General features: G+C 44.7%; 1 protein-coding gene across 6 annotated transcripts in view; it reads left to right on the forward strand.

Moving 5' to 3' along the window:
• Positions 1-25675, forward strand: part of NME8 (NME/NM23 family member 8) — a 548390-nt gene that overhangs the window by 180934 nt on the left and 341781 nt on the right. For 5 of the 6 annotated variants that reach the window (XM_033930225.1, XM_033930226.1, XM_033930228.1 and 2 more), the window contains one exon: positions 22272-22350. The exons of the other annotated variant lie outside the window; for it this stretch is intronic. In XM_033930225.1, the coding sequence (XP_033786116.1) occupies positions 22272-22350 (79 nt within the window). The remainder of the gene's footprint in view (positions 1-22271; positions 22351-25675) is intronic. 6 annotated transcript variants of the gene reach the window in all.

Consider the following 25675-nt stretch of genomic DNA (forward strand, 5'->3'; position numbering starts at 1 on the left):
TTAGTTTCTTAACTTGGAAACTACTTTTCTTAATTTGTGTCACTTCTGTTCAGCGAGTGAGTGAACTCCAAGCACTAGTCTGTGACCCTTCTTACTCTGTTTTTCACCATGATAGTTGTTCTCAGAACCTATCCTAAGTTTCTTCCAAAGGTTGTCACAGAATTTCATCTCAATCAGTCAATTGTCCTAACAGTTTTTCTTTCCGAAACCTCATTCTCATCCTGGAGAAACAGCTCTTCATACCTCGGACTTCAAGTGAGTCTTGGCTTACTATTTAGAATAAACTAAGCCACACAGTACTTCAACTCTTTATCTCTTTTGATTCTAACAGATTGAGAGTTCATGTCCCTAAACTGGCTATTACCACTAGGTTGGCTGCTGGCATCTCTTTTTTTTTTTTTTTTGCTGTACTTAATCTGGGTTGCTGATTGAGAGGCATGTAACAGCTTACATGGTCCAAGCGATGGCAGAATCAGTAGCCTTTTTGCGTTCTATTTCCATTGAGGATATTTGCAAAGTAGCTACTTGATCCTCAATTCATGCCTTCATATCTCACTATTGCCTGGAAATTTATTCCAGATGAGATGCTAGATTCAGCCAAGCAGTACTTAAATTTATTTTCTTCTTGAAGTTAAACACGCCCTCCATCCCATTTCAGTTAATCTAGGGAGTTCCACATGTGAGAATAGGCTGCCTACTTGTCCTAGGATAAAGCAGTTACTTACTATAACAATGTTATTCAGGGACAGCAAGCAGATATTCTCGCATACCCTTCCACCTCCCCTGGTTGGCTTTTTAGCTGGTTTACAGAACTAAGGTACCGTGAGCTAACGGGTGGGAAGGCACTCGTGAGTGTGTGGTGCGGGAGTTGCGAAGCTTTGTTGAAACTTAGTGATAGTACACTTTCACTGTCCATGGATGATATTTCAAAATTTTAAGAGACAACTAAAAGGACATTTTTTTCAAATGGCTCTCTCAAATTGAAGAATGGAATGGGGACCTCAATCTGCATTAATTTGTATTAATTTATACTGATACGTGTTGATTTGGATTTATTTATTTCTTATCCCAGGACAAGCAGGCAGCATATTCTTGACTGATGGGGTGACGGCACTGACGGAGCCCCGGTACGGACAATTTTAGAGTGATTGCACTCTAAGAACTTGGAAAGTTCTAGCAGGCCGCACTGCGCATGCGCGAGTGCCTTCCCACCTGATGGAGGCGCGCGGTCCCCAGTTTCTTAGTTTCCGCGGAGCTAAGAAGACGCACCTTTTCAACGGCTGTTGAAAAGATTTTTTCCGAACGCCTTCCCGCTCGCGAAAACCTCTGAGGAAATTGTATTTCCTTTATTTCTTTTATTATTTTATTGTTTTAAAAAAAAAAAAAAAACAAAAACTTTTTCTTTTTCTTTTCTTCAGTTTCGCCCCGGCGGGGCCTGTTGCCACCATCGAGGCCTCGGCCTTCGATTTGGCAGAAGCTGTTTTTACTTTCATGCCCCCCCCAGCCAGGGTTTAAGAAGTGCCAGCGGTGTGCACGGCCTATTTCTCTCACAGACCCGCACAACTGGTGCTTACAGTGCCTGGGTCCCGAGCATAAGGTTTCCACCTGTACCCGCTGTGCCACATTGAAAAAACAATGACTTATTCCTCCAAAGATAGCAATACCTTCAGCTATCTTGGTATACCCTCATGCATATATATTATTATACCGTTCTAAAGGATCCTCAGCGGCACCACTTAGGGCTCGATTCACTCTCATTGCCCAAAGCTTTACGTGTCAAATCTTCATCGGGTCCTAACTTAACTTAAATATATCATTTTTATATGTCATTTTTTACTTATGTTTTAATTTGATCTATTTGATCTACTTTTCAAAAAACAACACTTAGCTTAGTGACTTGTGGTCTCTGGCCCAGGGATTGTCATACCGACATGTTTCGCTATTAGCTTTATCAAGGAACTTCCCCTGGAGAACAACAAAAGTATACATTAAGTAGTGTACATTATTATAGCCCTCTAAGTGCCCTAAGTGTATTTAAAAGACACAAAAATAGCAAAATGTATTTTACCAGATATTCAATCGCCAGCAACCCGACCACTCTACCTAAAGAGATGGCGGCGGCGTTCTAAACTGCAGTTAAATAATGCCGAGCCCGAGTACACTGTACACCCGTGATTACGTGGCAACAGCGTCACGAGCCGGCCTGCCGGTTTTAAAGAGATAGTAACATTTTTACTGGAATAGTCAATTCTGTATTATAGGAGCCTCCCACCCAGATGGTTAGATCAAGGAACTCCACTCCAATTCTGCATTCAAACCAAGAGGACTCACTGTGTTTAAGGAATATATCCATCTCTGTTCTCTATAATTTAGTAATTCATCATAGTTACCCACCTTCCTCCCCATCTCCACCTTATCAATAACTCTCCAGCGGACTTGATCAATAGAGTGCTGACTGTTTACAAAGTGTTCCACCAAAGGGGCCTGCATGACTTTATTTTTGAGCCGTGATTTATGCTCATTCAATCTTATGCATATGGGCCGTGAAGTCCGGCCCACATATACAAGATTGCACGGGCACATTATAATATATACCACCCCAATCGACTGGCAATTATTATCTGAAAAAGATTTAACCACTTTTCCTGTTTGGGGATCAGTCCAATAAGATCCCGTGATGGTAGTGGCGCACCATTGGCAATGGCCACATTCCCTGTGGTTTCCCACAGTGTACTCTTTAAAGTTACCCAATTTTTGTTGAATTAGTGTTTGGCCTATAGTTTTACTTCTTTTAAAGGCAAACATGGGAAGAGCACTAAAAATGTGATGTATTTGAAGGATGTGCCAAAATTTCTTAATTTGGAATATCAATTCTTTAGCTGCCATCGAGAATGGGAGGACACAAATTAGTTTATCTGGTTCCTCCTCATGATGTTTTTCAAGCAAGAGGAGGTCCCTGTTCGCATATTTTGCCCTAGTGTATGCCTGCTTAATTGCCTTAGTGGGATAACCTCTCTCTGTAAAGCGTTGTTCCAGCTCTTTCGCTGCAATTCTAAAATCTTGATCTTCTGAAGAGATCCTACGAGCTCTTAAAAATTGACTGACAGGCAGATTAAATTTGAGATGGTAAGGATGGTAGCTACTAAAATGTAGGAGGGTGTTGCGTGCAACCGGTTTTCTGTATAGTTGGGTTTTCAACTGGAGGTCTTTCTTAATAATTAGTATATCCAGGAATTCGATCTTCTCCAAACTAAATGTGGGAGTGAATTGCAAGTTAAGATCCCTCGTGTTAATCCATTCAAAAAACTGTAGTAATTCATTCTCCGTGCCTTCCCATAGAAAAAATATATCGTCTAAAAACCTCTTCCACAGGCTGATCTTATCGAAATACGGGGAAGGGTAGATTACAGTACTTTCAAATCGTCCCATATACAGTGTGGCTACTGACGGGGCTAGCGTGGCACCCATAGCCACCCCCTGGATCTGCTGGTAATAATTATCCTCAAAAGTAAAATAACTATTTTCAATCACCCAACAGGCTAGCTGATATAAAAATTCAGTGCTAGTCCTCGGATTAGGGTCTCTATCCTATAAGGTTTCCTTAATAACGGATAAAGCTTCAGATTGTGGGATCTTAGTGTATAAAGACACTACATCAAGAGAGACCAATATCGTCCGAGGGCCTATATCCAGATTTTGAGAAAGGATTCGTAGAAAATGAGAAGTATCTTTCAGATGAGATGGAATCATCAAAGCTTTGTTGGATAAGAAAACATCTAAAAACTTAGATAAAGGCTCCAATAGGGAACCTATAGTGTTAACTATAGGTCTCCCTGGGGGAGCTTTAATGTTCTTATGAATTTTAGGGACGAAATAGATGTTAGGAGTACGTGGATATTTTTCTAATAAAAAGGTATATTCCTTTTTAGTCAGCATTTTATTTTCATAATGAAGCGTAATCCAATCAAAAATCTCCTTCATCAATTTTACTTCAGGATTTTCATGAATTACACGGTAAGCAATGGGATCAGATAGTTGGCGCATAGCCTCATTCAAATAATATTCTCTATCTACAATCACGGTAGCCCCTCCTTTATCAGCTTTCAAAATCATAATGTCCCTCCTATTTTTAAGCTGCATAAGGCCTTTATGTTGGTCATAGGTTAAATTATATACCATCCGCTGATGTTTAAAGGATTTCTCAAACTCTGAAATCCCTGCTAATACCAAAGTTCGAAATACTTCCACCGCGGGGTCCATTGGACCAGGAGGGCACCATCTAGAGGCTACAGTGACTATGGAATCATCATTCTCAACATTAGTCCAGTCAGAATCCTGAAAAAATATTTTTAGCTGTACTTTCCTCAAAAATTTATGAAAAAAGATCTTCAGTTGAAAAAAATCCGGGTGTTGGCAGATGGCAAAACCAAGGCCCAATTCCAACACTTCTAATTGTTCCTTGGACAGGCTGACTTTAGAGATGTTCACCACTGTAGATTCTATTTTGTTTTTCCGTTGGGCTGGAGCTTGCCCCGATTCCGAGGGGCTCCTCTGGATCTTCCTCTGGTGCGTCCGCCTCTCGCGGACCGCCCCTCGTCCCCCGAACTCTTTGTGGAAGGAGGGTCCGTAGACTCACCGCTAGCGGCATCCGATTCTTCCGATGAGGTGTTAAATGCCACTTTCTTTTTTATGGGGATAGCAGATGTTTTCTTGTTCCATGTGTACACTCGCCCCATTTGGTAATCCTTCTCGTCCCTTGATGAATGAACTATGATGAATTACTAAATTATAGAGAACAGAGATGGATATATTCCTTAAACACAGTGAGTCCTCTTGGTTTGAATGCAGAATTGGAGTGGAGTTCCTTGATCTAACCATCTGGGTGGGAGGCTCCTATAATACAGAATTGACTATTCCAGTAAAAATGTTACTATCTCTTTAAAACCGGCAGGCCGGCTCGTGACGCTGTTGCCACGTAATCACGGGTGTACAGTGTACTCGGGCTCGGCATTATTTAACTGCAGTTTAGAACGCCGCCGCCATCTCTTTAGGTAGAGTGGTCGGGTTGCTGGCGATTGAATATCTGGTAAAATACATTTTGCTATTTTTGTGTCTTTTAAATACACTTAGGGCACTTAGAGGGCTATAATAATGTACACTACTTAATGTATACTTTTGTTGTTCTCCAGGGGAAGTTCCTTGATAAAGCTAATAGCGAAACATGTCGGTATGACAATCCCTGGGCCAGAGACCACAAGTCACTAAGCTAAGTGTTGTTTTTTGAAAAGTAGATCAAATAGATCAAATTAAAACATAAGTAAAAAATGACATATAAAAATGATATATTTAAGTTAAGTTAGGACCCGATGAAGATTTGACACGTAAAGCTTTGGGCAATGAGAGTGAATCGAGCCCTAAGTGGTGCCGCTGAGGATCCTTTAGAACGGTATAATAATATATATGCATGAGGGTATACCAAGATAGCTGAAGGTATTGCTATCTTTGGAGGAATAAGTCATTGATTTGAATCCCTTGTGAAAAGTTACTGTTGTGCTATTGTGAAAATTCTATGAACATTGAAAAAACAAACATTAAAAAACCATCAAATTCAACAACGGTTACTTTTCGGTGCCGATATGTCTGACCCTGCGACATCGACACCGGCATCTGTCGGCACCCACCTCTTCGACAATGCGCGACACTGCGCGAGCTGAAAAAAGATTTCTCAAATTGCCGTCCCTGTGCCGCCCGACGTTCTATATTGTTCCCAAGGTTCACAAGAACGTGAATCCCCCACCGGGTAGACCAATAGTGTCTCTTAGAGGCACTGTCCTGGAACCTTTGTCCAAATTCATTGATTGGTTTCTTAAACCTCAAGTCACAAAAGCTAGGTCTTACTTGAAAGACACCACCCATTTTTTGTCAAGTATTGCTCAGATTACGGACGTTCGCGATACTTACCTTTTAGTCACCATGGATTTAGAATCCTTATATTCCAACATACCACAAAATGCTGCTCTTGAATTAATTTCTAGGATTTTCATGCAGGATATTCATCATGAGCGTATTAGAGCGGATTTACTTATCCAACTGGCGCAGCTAGTTTTGAATCATAACTATTTTCAATTTGACCATCAGTTTTTCTTGCAGACACATGGCGTAGCCATGGGCACCGCAGCGGCCTCCAGCATCGCTAATCTATACGTTTCCCAGTTTGAGGAAACCCACTTGTATCCTTCTCAGTGGTTTGCTTACATTAAAGTCTGGTATAGATTTATTGACGATGTTTTTTGTATCTGGATGGGCCCTCCAGAATTGTTGGTGCATTTTGTGGATTGGCTCAATACGTTGGACATAAACTTGAGATTCACTATGACATCTGATCAACATCAAATAGCTTTTTTGGACGTATGGGTCCAGAAGTCCAACCAAACTCTAACCACCACTGTCTACAGAAAAGCGGTGGAGGTCAACAATTATTTAAGCTATACCAGTTGTCACCCCACTAAGCTTAAACAATCCCTTCCTATAAGCCAGTTCCTCCGTATTCGGAGGTTATGTACAGACACTGATGAGTTCCGCATCCAAGCCCGGAAATTATATCACAGATTTAGAGAGCGAGGATACCCGCATTGTGTCCTGCAGAATGCCTATCATAGAGCCCTTTATGCCAACCGGGCCTTGTTACTGTCCTCTACTTCTCCTCAAAAAGAGGTTAAAACAGTCTGTGTATTGTCGTTTTCTGATCAAGCGGCCACTGTTGCTCAAAGCATCAAAAAGCACTGGCATATTCTCCAGCTTCATTCCATCTTTCATGAACCTCCCTGCATAGCATATTCTCGTGCCAAAAATGTTGCAGACTATGTGGTTCATTCCAGATATATCGCTGAACATGACCATAAGATCCAAGAGGGACAGCACTCAAGATGCAGTGATATTTGTGATTTGTGCAAGGTTACTATTGAAGGGAATATATGGCAACATCCTAAGAGTCTTAAGACATATGCTCTCAAATCTGTCACCACATGTAGTTCTATGTAGGTGATATATGTTATTACATGCTCTTGTCATATGGTATACGTGGGCCGTACTCAAAGAAAAATCAAAACACGTCTTATTGAGCACCGCTCACGTATTAATACCCGGTCAATGAATTCTCCGCTGGTGCCTCATTGTATCCAGTTGGGACATACCTTTCAGGATTTACGTTGGTCTATCATTGAACAGGTTTATGAGAGTCATCAGGGAGATAAAGTGTTGTGGTTACAACGGAGGGAGCAATATTGGATTTTTGAGCTCCAAGCGTTAGCTCCTATGGGACATAATGACTATATTGAATGGCAACATACCTTTTAATTTATTGTTTTTTGAAAGTGAGTTTTGCTTTATTTTTGATTGAATTTTTTTGCAGTTCATTTTTTCAGCTGAACTCCGGGCCGTGTTTTACTTATATCTTAAACATTATTGATAGGTTGGTGAATGTAGTTGAGCCGTCTCTGCTTTTGTCTCTCTCCCTTGTCTAGTTCCTTTTCTTGGGGTTTGGGAGGTTTTTTTGCTGTTGGCCATGTATCGTCTGGCATGGCTCAGAGTCTCAGAGCTTGATGTTAACCATCAGGATCGCCTAGCTAATGCTCCATGCCTAGGCGATGAGCTCTTTGGAGAATCCATGGACTCCACTACGCAAAAACTCTCTGCCCATGAGACTAGATGGGATTCTCTCCTGAAAACCAAAAAGAAGACTCCACCTGCCCGGCCTTTCCGGCAGCAATCGGCTTACCAACGCCGCTATGTGGCTCGTCCTTTACCACCAGCTCCTCAACAGCCTAGACGTCAGCGCCAACAACAACGGCAACCTCCTAGGCCAGCACAGCAGCAACAGGTGAAGCCTCCTCCACCACAGAAGTCTACCCAACCCTTTTGACTTGGTTCTCCAGGGCATAGCCAGTGTTCCGCCATCTGCCCATCTTCCCCGACCCATAGGAGGCCGTCTTACTTTCTACATCAGCCGTTGGGAAATCATCACCTCGGATCAGTTGGTCCTCAACATCATCCGCCACGGCTATTCTCTCAACTTTCAGACTCTTCCTACCCAAAGTCTGCCAAGAGAGTCTGCTTTGAACACTCCTCAGTCTTCCCTCCTTCTTCAAGAGGTTCAATCCCTCCTCCTTCTGAACGCCATAGAGGAAGTTTCTCTAGATCAAAAGGGGCAGGGATTCTACTCCCGTTATTTTCTGGTCCTCAAAAAAACAGGAGATCTCAGACCCATTCTAGATCTTCGCGATCTCCACAAATGCTTGGTCAAAGAAAAATTCAGAATGCTCTCTTTGGCCATTCTTTACCCTCTTCTCACTCACGGCGACTGGCTATGCTCCCTCGATCTCAAAGAGGCATATACCCATATTCCAGTCAATCTAGCCTCCAGACAGTACCTCCGCTTCATGATCAATCACTGTCATTACCAATACAAGGTGCTACCCTTCGGTCTTGCCTCCTCTCCAAGAGTGTTCACCAAATGTCTGATTGTGGTGGCTGCTTTTCTACGCTCTCACCACCTTCAGGTTTTTCCTTACCTGGACGATTGGTTAATCAAGGCCACTTCATCTCAGACAGTGCTCCTGGCCACCAACCAGACCATTCTGTTTCTACAACTTCTGGGGTTCGAGATCAATCTACCCAAGTCTCATCTCATCCCCACTCAGAGACTTCAATTCATTGGAGCGGTCCTGGACACAGTCCTCATGAGAGCGTTCCTGCCGTCCAACCGTCTTCACACTCTTCAATCTCTATGTCAGCAGGTGCTTCCACAACGTTCCATCCCAGCCAAGCAAATGATGATACTCTTGGGTCACATGGCCTCGACAGTTCATGTCACACCCTTCGCACGTCTTCACCTGCGCACTCCTCAATGGACCCTAGCTACCCAGTGGCCCCAAGCGACGGATCCTTGCTCACAACACATATTTGTGACATCATCTCTTCGTCAATCTCTACAATGGTGGTTGATATCCTCAAATCTCTCCAGAGGTCTTCTGTTCCATCTACCTCCTCATCAATTTCATCACCACCGACGCCTCCCCTTATGCCTGGGGAGCTCATTTGAACGAGTTCCAAACTCAAGGCCTTTGGACAGCCCAGGAAAAGAAGCATCACATCAATTTCCTGGAACTCAGAGCGATGTTTTATGCCCTCAAGGCCTTCCAACATCTTCTCTTTCCTCAAGTTCTACTACTGTGCACAGACAATCAAGTTGCGATGTACTACATCAACAAACAGGGTGGGACAGGCTCTCGCCTCTTGTGCCAGGAAGCCCAGAGGATTTGGGCTTGGGCGACAGATCACCAATTATTCCTGAAGGCTGTTTACATTCAGGGAGAGCAGAATTCCTTGGCGGACAATCTCAGCAGAATTCTCCAACCCCACGAATGGACTATCGATCCTTTGACTCTCCAGTCCATTTTCGCTCAATGGGGCACTCCTCAGATAGACCTCTTTGCAGCTCCTCACAATCATCAGCTACCCCACTTCTGCTCCAGACTCTACTCTCCTCACCGTCTGGCAGCGGATGCGTTTCTTCTGGATTGGTCCAATCTGTTCCTGTATGCTTTCCCCCCTCTGCCTCTCATGTTACGAACTTTGTTCAAGCTCAAGAGGGAACAAGCCACCATGATTCTAATTGCTCCACGGTGGCCCAGGCAGCATTGGTTCTCCCTTCTACTTCAACTCAGTTCCAGGGAGCCTATTCTTCTTCCATTGTTTCCTTCTCTGCTTACACAGCATCAGGAGACCCTTCTGCATCCCAACCTCTAGTCTCTGCACCTGACAGCTTGGTATCTCTCGGGCTGAATTAACATGATCCTCTTCTGTCTCAGCCCGTTTGTTCTATTCTGGATGCTTCCAGGAAACCGGCCACTCTGCAATGTTACCATCAGAAGTGGACACGGTTTTCTTCTTGGTGTCTTCTTCATCATCATGATCCCACTTCCCTTGCAGTGGAGACCTTGTTGGATTATCTTCTTTCTTTGTCTAACTCTGGTCTCAAGTCTACTTCCATCAGAGTTCACCTCAGTGCTATTGCTGCTTTTCATGAGCCAGTTCAGGGGAAACTTCTCTCAGCTCATCCTTTGGTATCCAGATTCATGCGGGGTCTTTTCAATGTGAAACCACCTCTTAAGCCCCCTCCCGTAATCTGGGATCTCAATTTGGTTCTTTCCGCTTTAATGAAGCCTCCATTTAAACCTTTGGCTACAGCTCTTTTCAAGTTTCTCACTTGGAAAGTGCTCTTCCTTATTGCTCTTACCTCTGCCAGGAGGGTCAGTGAGCTGCATGCACTAGTTGCTGATCCACCTTTTACAGTCTTTCATCATGACAAGGTGGTTCTGCGTACACATCCAAAGTTTCTCCCGAAGGTTGTCTCTGAATTTCATCTCAACCAATCTATTATTCTGCCTGTCTTTTTTCCGAAACCTCACTCTCATTCTGGAGAACAGGCTCTGCATACTTTGGACTGTAAGCGGGCTTTAGCTTACTATTTAGACCGTACTAAGCCCCACAGATCATCTCCTCAACTTTTTCTGTCCTTTGATCCAAATAAATTGGGACGTTCTGTTTCTAAACGTACGCTGTCCAATTGGCTTGCAGCGTGCATTTCATTCTGTTATGCTCAGTCCGGACTGACACTGGAAGGTTCTGTCACGGCCCATAGAGTTCGAGCTATGGCAGAATCTGTAGCTTTCCTCCGTTCAACTCCTATTGAGGAAATCTGCAAGGCTGCTACTTGGTCCTCAGTTCACACTTTTACATCTCATTATTGTCTGGATTATTATTATTATTAGGATTTTATATACCGCCTATCAAGGTTATCTAAGCGGTTTTACAATCAGGTACTCAAGCATTTTCCCTCTCTGTCCCGGTGGGCTCACAATCTAGCTAACGTACCTGGGGCTATGGAGGACTGAGTGACTTGCCCAGGGTCACAAGGAGCAGCGCGGGGTTTGAACCCACAACCAGTGTTCCCTCTAAGCGGGCGGGTGTTGTGAGCAAACTTTTTTCACCGTGAGCCAAAAATATCGGGCGCCAGCAAGTTATGAGCCAACTCGCCCGATTCTCCTCTCGCCGCCCTGCCATCTGCCGTACGCCTCTTCCGATCGTGCGCTGTGACGAGAAACGTGTGCGCTGCGATGTAATATTTTGTGCGCCAGCGCACGCCAGCGCAGCTTAGCGGGAACACTGGTTCAAATGGTTTTATTTATTTCCCCAAATTTATTTTTGTTATACGCATTGAAAATATTTGATATTGCGTTTAAATCAAAATCTCAATAAACTTGAAACGAGTGCCCGTGAGATTGTGGGAGGGTTAAATACTCAAAACTTAGAAGTTTTTGCTACGCCAGCTTTCTGGTATCTTTACATACAGTGGCGTACCTAGCATATGTAACATCCGGGGCCCATCATTTTTTGGCACCCCCCCCCATCTGTAAGAAAAACATGATTTTTAGTAACAAACCACACGTCACACATGAGTACCTAGGAAAAGGCAGCATCTTACATATTGCAGTGAGCAGTACATCAATACACCCATTGTAAAACTAAACAAGCCAGACCAGCACAGATCAATCCTACACCGTCAATCCTAACAGAAAACCATGTCTTTCGAACACACAGAACACAGAAAACACCTTCGCCTAGTAAGGAATATGTAATCACAAACTAACCCCTCCCTCTTTTACAAAACTGTAGTGTGGATTTTAGCTACGGAGGTAACAGCTCTGATGCTCATAAAATTCTGAGCATCAGAGCTGCTACCACCAAGGCTGGTGCTAAAAACGCTTCACAGTTTTGTAAAAGGGGGGATAAAATAAAAATACATAGACAAAGGTTAAATTGAACCAGCAAGAAGCTGGACTCTGCATACAATGCTTCACAGAAACAGTGACACATGTCTCCTAAAGCAATAAATAAATAGAAATTTTTTTCTACCTTTGTCTTCTGTGGTTTCTCCTTTCCTCATCTTCTTGTAACTCTCTTCCTTCCATCCACTGTCTGCCGTCTCTCTTCCCCTATATGGCATCTTCTCTCCTTCTATGCCCCTTCCAGAAACTGTATGCCTCCCCCTTCCATCTCTCCTTTCACCCCATTGGTCTGGCATCTCTCTCCTCGCCTTCCCTCTCCCACACCTCTCCTCATAGTCTGGTATCTCCCCTTCCCTGATTCTCTGGCATCTCTCTCCTTTCCTTTTCTTCCATCTTTCGCTCCCCCTCCATGCTCTCACATCTCCCCCTTCCTTTTCCCTTAGACTGGCATACCTTCCTCCTACGCTCCAAGCCCTGGCATCTCCTTTAATTCCCTCCCTCATCTTCCTTCTCCCTCCAGCTGGGTACCGCAACACTCTTCCCTGCAGCTCTGCACTTCCCCACAATTGCCATGCTTCGGTTCCTCTTCTTCCTTCCTTCCTCCCCCCCCCCCGCGGGACCCTGCGGCACCATCAACTCTTACTCCCTCTAATGTCGGCCCTGCAGCTCCAGACTTCCTCGCACCTTCTCCCCTCCCCCTTTGGATCGCTATTATTTTAAATGTTATAGCCGCGGAGCTGTATCCATCAGTGGAGATGTCTAACCTCGGCCTGCCCCGGAACTCTTACTGCAGCAGACGCCCGTCTAGGCAGGAACAGGAAGTCACTGTTGCAGTAAGAGTTCCGGGGCAGGCCGAGGTTAGACATCTCCACTGATGGATACAGCTCCGCGGCTATAACATTTAAAATAATAGCGACCCAAAGGGGGAGGGGAGAAGGTGCGAGGAAGTCTGGAGCTGCAGGGCCGACATTAGAGGGAGTAAGAGTTGATGGTGCCGCAGGGTCCCGCGGGGGGGGGGGGAGGAAGGAAGGAAGAAGAGGAACCGAAGCATGGCAATTGTGGGGAAGTGCAATCCCCCCAATGCGTCCCCTTACCTTACCGACGCGTGTGTGCGCTGTGAAGAGAAACTTTGCGCTGCGATGTAATATTTTGTGCGCGAGCGCAGGCCAACGCAGCTTAGCGGGAACACTGCCCACAACCCCAGGGTGCTGAGGCTGTAAATCCAACCACTGCGCCACACACTCCTCCCCAGGTTGGCTTCTTAGCTGGCTTATCCTAACTGGGGACCGCGCACCTCCATTGGGCGGGAAGGCACTCGCGCGTGTGCGGGGCGGCCTGCTAGAACTTTCCAAGTTCTTAGAGTGCAATCACTCTAAAATTGTCCGTATCGGGGCTCCGTCGGTGCCGTCACCCCATCAGTCAAGAATATCTGCCTGCTGTCCCTGGATAACACCTGTTACGGTTACGGTACGGTTACGGTTACGGTAAGTAACTGTGTTATATAACAGTTTTAATGTTAGAAATGTTAATTTCTTTCCTTTCTCTTCTTTCCTTTCCTATTTCCTTATGGAATTCCTTTCTTAAATATGATTAAGTTGTGATGTAAACCACTTTGATCCTTTTTGGCTTTATAGGCGGTATAGAAAGATTTTAATAAACATAAACATCACCCATTTGTGAGAATATCAGCCTGCTGTCACTGGATAATACCTGTTATCCCAGGACAAGCAGGCAGGTATTCTCACATATGGGTGACGTCATCGACAGAGCCCAGATGCGGACGCCTCACAAGCAGACTTGCTTGAAGAAACTCAAAGTTTCGAGTTGCCCGCACCGCGCATGCGCGACTGCCTTCCCGCCTAGCACAGGGCGCGTCCCCTCAGTTCTCAGTTTTCTGCGGAGCCGAGAAGTCCATCTTTGACTCTCTGCATTTAACTTTGTTCACTTTTTGCCTTCTCTCAACCACGGTTTGTGTTTTTTTCTTCACAAATCGCAGTTTTATTTTATTTCTTTTATTTTAGTTCAACAAAAAAAAATTTTTTCTTCCGTTCGTTTTCTGGGATGGGCCGCTCGGCCTCAGCCCGAGGGCTTTGACTTTGCGGCGGCTAATTTTCCATCTAGGTCCCGGCCTGCTACAGACTTTAAGAGGTGTAGCAAGTGTCAGCGCGTAATCTCTCTCACAGACCCTCACGGACACTGCCTCAAGTGCCTTGGGCTGAAACATCATCCTAGATCGTGCCTGCCTTGCCAAACACTTCAGCCTCATGCTTTCAAGCGTCGTTGCATTCTGGTGGACAAGCTTTTCTAGATGGAGTCTCCTACTGATCCCTCGACTTCGAAAGCATCTTTGGCCTCGACTTCCATTGAGGCTCCTTCTGCGCCTACTGCTTCCACCTCGAGCCTCATCAGACCTTCGTCGTTTGCAGCGGCCCTTGCTTCAACATCATCTGCTGTATCTTCCCCTGTTTCCTCAGGTCAGATAGCTCAGCAATCGGTTCCACCGATGGTGATTAAAGTGTCCAAGACTTCTAAGTCGAAACACACTCACACTACCTCGAAGGAACCTCCAGCCAAGGCAGGTGGTCCGGTTTCAGACGCGGATCCATCCTTGCCGGCTTCTTTCCAGACCATGTTAGAGAAGTAGTTTATTCAGTTTCTTACTAACATGGGACCTAAACTGCTTCCTCTTATCCAGCCTGGGCATTCAGTAGACTCCCGCGAGGTCGAGCCGCTTCCTATGCCCCAGTCTGAGCTTCCACACTCTTTGCAGGGAAGCAGAGTCTCTGCAAGTGTCTGGTCTGCCATCCAAGCACGAAATCGACAAGAATCCTCACACTCTAAACAAGGAGTAGAATCTTTGAGAGTGTATCGAGGTTCCTCCACCAAGCCTCTGGAGTTTCGATCTACAGCCTCTAGCCCTATTCATACATCGACATCGGCTGCTTACATCTCTGAGGCGAAATCTCCTCGATCCTCGAGATCTGTTTCCAGACACAGTTCTTACCACCATTCGAGGCCTTCATCGAGGCATCCTTCCAGACATCGTTCTTTTTCTCAGGATAGACCATCTTCCTCGAAGCCTCGATCTACTCCAACCTCGACCAGACCACCGACTCCTCATTCGAGGTCTCCGATTCCGGACCTCGAGGATGTTCTAAGTGACCAAGTTCCTTTGATGCCTTTTTCCATGCCGAAGCTTCTTCTTCGACACAGGCTGCCTCGACGTTCTCGAGGCAAAGCATTGGCAGATCAGCTATCTTTCTCGGCTTTCCTGCAACAGATGGCTGTAGACTTGGATGTTCAATAGTATACTGGCTCCAAATATTCCAAGGAGTATCTAGAAGTCATGCATCTTCCTCAACCTCCGGCAGAGTGTCTTAAGCTTCCACTTCATAAGCTTTTGAATCTGACTTTTGCTCGATGCATGGAGACACCTTTTTCCATACCAGCAGTTCCAGGAAAATTGGACTCTAGGTATAAAACTGTGCATCGCAAAGGGTTTGACAACTCACAGTTATCTCATCAATCCCTGCTTGTTGAATCCTCCTTGAAGAGATCTCATCCTTCCAAGGTCTATGCCACAGTTCTTCCTGGAAGGGAGGGGAAAACTATGGACAAATTTGGACTTCGCATCTACCAGAATGCTATGATGTCCTCTAAAGTCCTCAATTATCATTTTTATTTCATCACTTATTTTGAATTTCTTCTTTCTCTTCTATCAAAGTTTTTGGCTTATTTGGATAACCAAATGCATTTTGAGTTTCAAGAAGTCATTGCTTCTTTCTCTCAATTACGTCTGCATCTCCTCCAATCATCTTATGATGCCTTCGAGTTATCTGCCCGAGCTGCTGCTTGCTCTGTAGCTATGCGTCGTCTTGCCTGGCTTCGTACCATTGACATGGACTCTAACCTTCAAGACCGCTTAGCTAACATTCCTTGTCAGGGCAATGACCTCTTTGATGAATCCATTGAGGCAGCCACCAAGAAATTATCTGACCATGAAAAATCATTTGCTTCTATAGTCAGACCTAAACCAAAGCCAGCTCCTGCCAAGCCTGTACGCCCTGCTGTTATCTATCAAAGGCATTTTGCTCCAAAGCCGGCTCCTTATTCTCGCCCTTCTCTGAAAAAACAGCAACCTCAGAAGCAACAGAAACCCCAACCTTCTGCTGCACCTAAGGCTTCTCAGCCTTTTTGACTGTTTACAACAGAGCATAACCTCCACCATTCTGTCTCTGTCTCTTTTTCCCCCTATAGGAAGTTGTCTCCATCATTTTTACAACCGATGGACGTTAATTACATCCGACCTCTGGGTGCTTACCATCATCAGAGAAGGATACTCTCTTCATTTCACTCAGATTCCACCAGACCTTCCTCCAAGAGAGTATCCTTCCAATCCATCCCAGACTGCCCTTCTTCAGGAAGCTCAAGCTCTGCTTCATCTCCATGCCATCGAACCAGTTCCCTTGGAACAGCAGAACAGGGTTTTTTTACTCCCGTTACTTCCTTGTTCTGAAGAAGACGGGCAATCTGCGACCCATTCTGGATCTCAGGGCTCTCAACAAATTTCTAGTCAAAGAAAAGTTTTGAATGTTGTCCCTGGCATCCCTTTATCCCCTTCTCGAGTAGAACGACTGGTTATGCTCTATGGATCTCAAGGAGGCTTACATTCATATTCCCATTCATCCGGCCTCCCGTCAATACCTCAGATTTCGGGTGGGGAATCTGCACCATCAATACAAAGTACTACCCTTCAGCCTGGCCTCGTCTCCCTGAGTGTTCACCAAGTGCCTGGTAGTGGTAGCAGCAGCTCTAAGGAATCATGGTCTTCAGGTATTTCCTTACCTCGACGACTGGCTCATCAAAGATTCCATATCTCAAGGGGTTATTGTAGCGACCCAATGGACTACCTGATTCCTACAAAGCTTGGGATTCGAAATCAACTTTCCCAAATCTACAATTCTTTGGAGCTGTTCTGAACACTGTCCAACTCAGAGCATATCTTCCACAACAACGTCTGGAAGCTCTTCTTCAACTCTGTCACACAGTGTCTTCCCGCTCTTCCATCTCGGCGAGACACATGATGGTACTTCTGGGTAACATGGCCTCCACAGTACACGTGACTCCTTTTGCTAGACTTCACCTCAGAATTCCTCAGTGTACCCTGGCATCTCAATGGACACAGGTTTCCAATCCTCTTTCTCGACACATCACAGTCACTCTTTCTTTGAAGCAGTCTCTCCGTTGGTGGATGCTGTCTTCCAATCTTTCCAGAGGCTTGCTTTTTCAAACGCCCCCTCATCAGAAGGTCCTCACGACAGACTTTTCGACCTACGCTTGGGGCGCTCATCTCAATGGTCTCCGTACTCAAGGCCTCTGGACCAGTACGGATCGTCAGTGTCATATTAATCAGTTGAAACTCAGAGCGATCCTCAAAGCTCTCCATGCTTTTCAACATCTCCTTCACGACACAGTAGTCCTTGTTCGCACGGACAACCAAGTCGCCATGTATTATGTCAACAAACGGAGGGACAGGGTCTGCCTCACTTTGTCAAGAAGCTCTGGAGGTTTGGGATTGGGCAATCCGCCACAACACCTTCCTCAAAGCTGTCTACATTCAAGGGGAATAGAATTGCTTGGCGGACAACTTGAGTCGTCTCCTGCAACCTCAAGAATGGGCTCTCGATTCCTTGCCTCTTCATCACATTTTTTTCACAATGGGGAACGCCACAGATAGACTCCTTTGCAGCTCCCCACAATTACAAACTGCCTCAGTTCTGCTCCAGGATATACTCTCCTCACCGCCTTGAGGCAGATGCTTTTCTTCTGGAATGGACGAATCTTTTCCTCTATGCATGTCCTCCATTTCCTCTCATTCTGAAGACTCTGGTCAAGTTGAAGAATGATCATGCCACCATGATTCTATTGCTCCTCGGTGACCGAGATAACCCTGGTACTCCCTTCTACTTCAGCTCAGCAGCAGGGAGCCATACCTTCTACCAGTTTTTCCTTCTTTGCTTACACAGAGTCAAGGATCTCTGCTTCATCCCAACCTGCAGTCTCTACACCTGATAGCCTGGTACCTTTCAACATAACTCCTGTTCAGTTTTCTCAATGTGTAAGAGACGTTTTAGAAGCTTCTAGAAAGCTTACCACTAGACAATACTATCACCAAAAATGGACTAGGTTTTCTACATGGTGTTTTTCTCATTATAAGGAGCCTCAGCATTCCTCTTTTTCTTCTGTTTTGGACTATCTTTTGCACTTATCCAATTCTGGCCTCAAATCTACATCTATACGAGTCCATCTCAGTGCAATCGCGGCTTTCCATCAGCCTATTTAAGGGAAACCCCTCTCTGCTCATCCGGTGGTTTCCAGATTCATGAAAGGACTTTTCAATGTCAAACCTCCTCTCAAACCACCTCCTGTGGTTTGGGAACTGAAAGTTGTTCTTACTCAACTCATGAAGCCTCCATTTGAACCAATTGATAAGGTTCATCTGAAGTATCTCACTTGGAAAGTGGTGTTTCTCATTGCCCTCACTTCTGCTCGACGAGTCAGTGAGCTGCAAGCTTTAGTTACTGACCCACCATTCACGGTATTCCATCATGACAAAGTGGTTCTTCATACTGTGACAATCCTGCAACCCCGAGGCTTGTCACAGAGGGATTTGGGAGGAATTACAAGCCCAGATGCAGGAGGGTAAACCAAGTCAGAACCCGGGGGAGTAAGTCAGCTGACTATCCTGTGGACTCAGAGGGAGAAAGGGAAGCAGGTCCAGAAAGCTGGGACTGCTCTGATAATGTCCTGAGGTCACAGTAAAGATTTGCCTTATGGGTTTGCAGAGTCTGTGAAGCAGAAGACAGCACAGCAGAGTGCCTTGAGAACAGTTTAGGCCAAGGGAAGAAAATTTTCTCCCCTGCAGCAAACGGGGAGTGGTTTCTTCCCTCAGCTTAAACGGAGACTCTCTAATGAACTAGGGGGGAGAGCAGGAACAGGGCAGAAAGGAACCAGCAGATTCCCCAGGACAGGAGCAGAGCCGGAGCCAGAATCCCAGCATGAAACTGAACTAGCCTGGAAACAGCCAATACCCCTTTCTCTGACTGATTGGGACATGAAAGAGGAACAGGTTAGAAACTCTCCTTTGGATTCATGTATGCCTGAACCAATGTTGATAGGAGAAAGCTATACCTCAGATGAAACCCAGAGTGAGCCAATGGAGATTTCCTGAGGAAAAGGTGAGGGCTGGGAAAACGTTTTCTGCCTACTGTTTCTCTGCTGTCATGCTGGAACCTGGGGAATGCCTATCAGGATGTTAAAGTGTTGTAAACTGCCAAGTTGCGTTCCTGTATGCTGGATTTGTGTAAAGCACTAGAGCTGATAGGATGTGGTAAAGCATAGCTTACTTAAGCAAACGCTGTGCAGGGAATCTGCCTAAATGTCTGTGAATCATAATACCAAACCTCCGTGCAGGCACAGCTGTTAGCTAATTACATTAGCAAACTGTGGGAGGTAATTTAACTCCGTGTGCTTTTTGAACTGGATAAAGCGCCAACTAAAAGGACTGTTCTTTTTTGACCTGCATTATCTCCTGCAGTACAAACACAGGAAATTAGTTTCCAAATAATCAGGTTCTGCAAGACTGCTTTGATTGAAAGAACCTTGGACTTTGAGGGCAGTTGGCCCATTTAAGGAATGAACTCTGGTGAAGGAAAAATGCTTGTACTGTGGGGCATTCTAGAAAGTCCAGAGTAGTGTGAATTATATTTTGATTTTGAATGAACTTTTTCCTTTGTGCAAAATTTATGTTACTGGTGAAAACCGGGCTTGCCTGAGGTTGCCAAGGCCAGTGGCCGAATAAAAGCTATGATTTATTATTGAAGCCATTTTGACTGCTGGAGTTTTCTGTGCCAAGAACACACCACATCTAGCCCAGTTGTTCCAGGGATATCCAGCTTGCAAGGTAACCCTACTACAAAGGGGCTCACGCCGGGGTGTCAGTTATAAGTCACTGCTTAGCTACTAAAACCGCTCGGCCAGATCATAGGTGGTGACAATACTCACCCTAAATTCCTACCTAAAGTGGTCTCGGAATTTCATCTCAACCAATCCATTGTTGTTCCAGTGTTTTTTCCAAAGCCTCATTCTGATCCTGGAGAATCAGCTTGTCATACTCTGGACTGTAAACGTGCTTTGGCCTTCTACTTGGAACGCACCAAACCACACAGATCTGCTCCTCAACTTTTTGTCTCCTTCGATCCAAATAAGTTAGGACATCCTATCTCTAAGCGTACCATCTCCAACTGGATGGTGGCTTGTATCTCATTCTGCTATGCCCAGGCTGGATTATCCTTTCACAGTAAAGTCACAGCCCATAAAGTCAGAGCAATGGCAGCTTCAGTGGCTTTCCTCAGATCCACACCTATTGAGGAGATTTGCAAGGCTGCTACTTGGTCCTCGGTTCATACCTTCACTTCTCAGTATTGTCTGGATACTTTCTCCAGATGGGATGGACACTTTGGCCAAACAGTATTACAAAATTTATTTTCCTAAATTGCCAACACTCCCACCATCCCATTCTGGTTAGCTTGGAGGTCACCCATATGTGAAAATACCTGCCTGCTTGTCCTGGGATAAAGCACAGTTACTTACTGTAACAGGTGTTTACCAGGGACAGCAGGCAGCTATTCTCACAACCCATCCACCTCCCCTGGTTGGCTTCTCTGCTAGCTATCTGAACTGAGGAAATGTGCCCTGTGTTGGCCGGGAAGGTACTCGCGCATGCGCGGTGCGGGTGACTCGAAACTTCGAGTTTCTTCAAGCAAGTCTGCTTGTGAGGTGTCCGCATCCGGGCTCCGTTGGATGACGTCACCTATATGTTAGAATAGCTGCCTGCTGTCCCTGGATAACACCTGTTACGGTAAGTAACTGTGCTTTTTTGTTCAGCAGTCGTTTCCTTGTTACTCTCCCAGAAAGGCTATGTTAAAATTGCTGAACAGGCAAAATGTTCTGTAATCTCTTCCAGAAACCTCTGTAGGTCTTTTAAAGTAATCTTACTTCTCACAGTGACCTTGTAGTTTCGTTTACCTAGGGCTGCTGACTTTGGAGAGACACTTTCTAATGATGGACATGACAGAACTCCAAGAACATTAGTGTTTTCATATAGCCTTCCCTTTTATCCTGGAGTTGTTTCAGCAAACCCTGCGTTCCACATGTTTAGAACTGTCTCAAATTCTCTTCATACAAGAGAAATGGGCGTATTTAATCAGTTCAACTACAGTGGCTGGACACAGGTGGAATCTCTTATCTTGGACTTTGTTAAAGCAATAGACCAACTTAATCTGGGTGTAAAGAATTATACAGTCAAAGCTTCTGGTTTCTTAATTGCTTTTTGAATGGTATTATTTCATGTTGAATTATATAAAATATGTAGTCTAACTCAGTGAAGCAAATTCCTACATTAATGAATTTTTAATTGCATTTTTTTAAACAGAATGTGAAAAATATACAAGGGTATGAAGTCTCTTGTACGGCAATGTATGAATCAGAATAACTTAGAAATGTGTGTGTTAGTGGGAAATAAAAGTAAGCAAGTAAATAAATAAATAAATTGAATGTTCAGCTAAAAGATAAGTTGTCCAATTTTTCTATTTTGTGATCAAATTGTTTCTTGTGGAATACAATCACAAATGCTGACTAGAATGTATGGTTATATTCTTCAGTTTCATGTACTGTTTCTTTGCCTTAGCAATACCCTGTTTAGGCATGATAATTAGTATACAGTTTTGAAGTTTATAGAGATGCAACCCAATAAGTGACAAGCAATTTCATAAAACAACCATGAGTTATATCTTTATAGTTAACCACTATTTCAAAAGTTCAAGATTGTATGTTAGTTGAAATAATTTTCAGCTACAGAGAGCCCCTTAATATGAACAGTACTGTAGCATGTAGTTACTTGGGGACAGATTTTGTACTTGGCACCTAAAAAAGATAGGCTCCTATTGCATGTCAATCACACTTAGGAGCCTATTACAGAATTGTGCCTAACTAGGTGCATGTAATGTAGGCTAGGGTTTTATAGGCCTACATTATAGGCACCTAAGTCCTTTAGAGAATTGTGCCTAGCGGTACCTAAGTCTTTCTTCACTAAACACGCCTACTGTGGTGTTAGGTGCCTATCTTAGGTGCGATTCTAAAAAAGATAGGCGTCTATTGTACAGCACCTATCTCCCAATTAAATTTTATTTTTTTCCAATTTTGAGCTTGTTAGAGCGCATTACTGAAGCCAAATTTACTAATTAAGTTAAATGCCTAACTTTAGGGGCCTATTTATTTAGGCATCTAACTTTAGGCACCTCTTATAAAATTTCCCCCTTGATGTTTACCATTAGTAACAGCATAAATTTGACATGTTGAAAGGTTAAAGAAGTTAATTTACAACCTGAAGAACCTGAAGAACCTGTAAAGAGGAAACCCACTGAAGAACCTGGCATTACTGGCAAGTTATATGTCATAGCTATTTGAAATTTTGTTTATATTGAAGAGGGAAATAGAGTATATTGAATTTATGTGGATTATATCATCTACTGTGTTTAAAAAACTCTTCTTTGTTATTTGAAACTGCAGTATATACAATATTTGAAAGAATAGTTTGACTCAAGCTTACATAATGAGCTGTTCTTTTAGAATCCACTTTATTCCGTGACAATTAGGTTAATTCCGTATACCTGCCAGAATTTTGTAGGAAGCCTCAAATGCCAGAGACTTAAGCTCCAACCCTCTCACCTCCTAGTGTTCCCTCAGGAATCAGCTTTTCTTCTTACAGGCCCTCAATACTGTCCCCTCAGGAATCAATTTTCCTTCCTATAGCCCTCGTGCTGCAGAGGTTCCCTGCAGGAACAGCTCTGACTGCAGGAGATCGCAGCCTTTTGGAAAAGTCTGCTTCCAGGGGGGTTCACTGCCTGTCAGCTTGGGAAACGTTATTCACTTATGTGGATGATATCTTTATATTGATTGAGATTGATCCGGATATTACGAATCTAGTTTCCAAAGTAAATCTTTGCATTTCCAAACTTCAAGCCTGGGCTTTATCTGTCCGAATGAAGCTTAATACAACTAAAACTAAGCTTTTGTGGTTATGTCCAAGATTGGACTGTCTTCCTCCTACTGTAGCTCTGGTATCTGGGTCCTCCTTACCAATTGAGTTTTTTTATTTATTTGTTCAATTTTCTATACCGTTCTCCCAGGGGAGCTCAGAACGGTTTACATGCATTTATTCAGGTACTCAAGCAGTGTTCCCTCTCTGTCCCGGTGGGCTCACAATCTATCTATCGTAACTGGGGCAATGGGGGGGATTAAGTGACTTGCCCAGGGTCACAAGGAGCAATGTTGGTTTGAACCCACAACTTCAGGGTGCTGAGGCTTTAGCTTTAACCACTGCGCCACACTCTCCCCTGCTAAGTTCTCTGCTAAGATATTGGGAGTCCTTTTTGATTCCTCTCTTTCCTTTTAAGGACCAAATAAATTCCTTAGTATACAAAGTTAAGGTTTAGTTTAGAAGGGGCTCAGGGACTGTTCCTTTGGGAGCTTGCTCACCCCAGGTTTGCCGCTAGTCGAGCAAAGGCTGCTCTATGGAGGCGCGCCTGGGTTCTCTACCAGGTGTCTGCATAGCGTGTCAGAGGGTGGCGGAAGTACCCAGCCTTGGATATCTGGTCGATAAGGCAGTCGGAAGAATTGGAATCTAGCTTGCCTACTTCCTAAGGCAGAAGATTTTCCTGTAAGCTCTTTCAGCTCTTTTTGCAGTGTTTTCCCATTCAACACATGTCACAGTGAGTACAAGCTGATTGCCTGAATCAGCAATTTTGAGAGGTTTCCTTGCATGTCCTACCCCCCCCCCCCCTAAAATCCTAAAATTGCTGTTTTTAAGGGGTTTTGTATTTTCCTGGGCTATTTTTAGTCAAAATCTGCATCTGCAGTGGCCATCTTGGATTTTCCCAATTTTGTTTAAGTTATTTTTAACACTTGCAAGCTTCATTTTTGCAAGTAAATCACTTGGGCTCCTCAGGGCAGGATATGTGGTGGATGGCTGTCGGGTGCGCAGCCATGTTCTATGTGTGCTGCAGCTTGTGAGGGAGGTGAAATTTGCCTGGACCCTGTGCCTCCGACCTCTGAAGAGGGTCTACCCACTATTCCTGCCCAGATACCCATGAAAATGGCATTGGGGGACCTGGTGAGTGCGCGGGCAGTGCTCAAACGAAACGCAAGCGTGCTTCAGGGGCAAAATCTCACAGTTCATCTAACATTCCAAAAAAGGTCTACAGGAGCCTGTTCCAACCCTGGAGGATGGATTTTTCCCTGATTTTTATCAGGCTTCTTTGGATAAGAAATCTCTGCCTGTAACCTTTCCACAGGCCTCTTTGCCGGCCACAGGGACCCCTCCTCCTTTGGACCAAGGTCTTGACTCTTGCCTCCCTTCTGGGGTCCTGGTCAGTTTACCGGTCATGCCCGTGGTTGCTCCAGATGTCCTTACAATGCCTCTGCTAATGCAGGGGGGCACCATCGCTGCTGGAAATGTTACAGCCCTGGTGGATCTCCAAGGTCAGGATCTGAATGGAGCCCTGGTCCTGGGGGTGGATCCCTTTGTGTGCAATTTTTTCCAGCCTATGATCTCAGAATCTCTTCAGGAATTGAGGCTGCGGGCTGAGCAGCCTGTCACTGTGGAGTGTTCCCGCATGAGTGACCAGAGGCTGCTACCCGCCTTGATTTCCTGATCATCCTGACATAGTTTGGATCCTAGGCATTTGGGAGGCGCCTGAGGGTCCCTTGAAATTTGCTCACACCATGTCTTTTTCTTTATCCTATGGCGGATGCTATTATCCAGTGTTTCGCATGTGGAATCCTCAGTGGCACAGGTCATCAAATGCACTTCTCTCCCCAGTGACGGTAGTCCTGAAGGATGTCTAGAACTGGTGTGTGGATTTCATCCTTAAACACCTGTTTGACTCAGCAGCTGCCAGCATAAAGGCGGCCTCGGCCTCTTCCTTCATGGCCAGAGCATGCCATTCCAGGCTCCACCATGATTTTGACACTATTGTGCTCTGGGACCTGGATTCCTTGGTCTCAAGTGTGGACTATGTGGCTAATGCCCTGTATGTCATGTTGAAGGTATTCTCTAAGCTTTCCACCTCTTCCATCTCAGTTCGCAGGATGCTATGGATCCATCAGTGGTCTGGTGATTTGTCCTCACAGGCGACCTTGAGCCAGTTGGCCTTCAAGGGCCAACTTTTGTTTGGCCATGGGTTGGCTGACCTTATGGCCAGTGTGCAGGATCATAGACCTAAGTCTTTACCTGTGATCATGTCTCACCCCTCCAGGGCTTTGGGGTGCTCTAATTTTGGTCCTTTTAGGCATTCTCATTTATACTTGGAACCTTCAGCTGGCCAGTGGCCCTCTTCTTCTGCCAGACAGTGGTTTGGCGGCCCTCTGCACCAGCCACCCAGCGGGGCCTGTGAAGAAACAATTACATTACATTACATTGTCATTTGTATACCGCATAACCTAATATAGTTCAATGTGGTTCACTGCTTTAAGATTCTGAGATAATCTCGGGAACTTACAGAAGCAAATTAATATGTCATTGTGTATTACAGAAATTTATCAAATAAGTACATTTTTAAGAGTTTCCTGAAATGTTTATATGATGTAGTGTTAGCTATTAACTGACTAAATTCCTTGTCTCTGATCGCAGCCTGATATGAATGTAATCTATCAAAAAAAGTTTTATATCAACAGCTCTTTACAGAAGGGAACGTGAAATAAGATTA

Source organism: Geotrypetes seraphini, chromosome 2 (assembly GCF_902459505.1).
Source record: "Geotrypetes seraphini chromosome 2, aGeoSer1.1, whole genome shotgun sequence".
Taxonomy (NCBI): domain Eukaryota; kingdom Metazoa; phylum Chordata; class Amphibia; order Gymnophiona; family Dermophiidae; genus Geotrypetes; species Geotrypetes seraphini.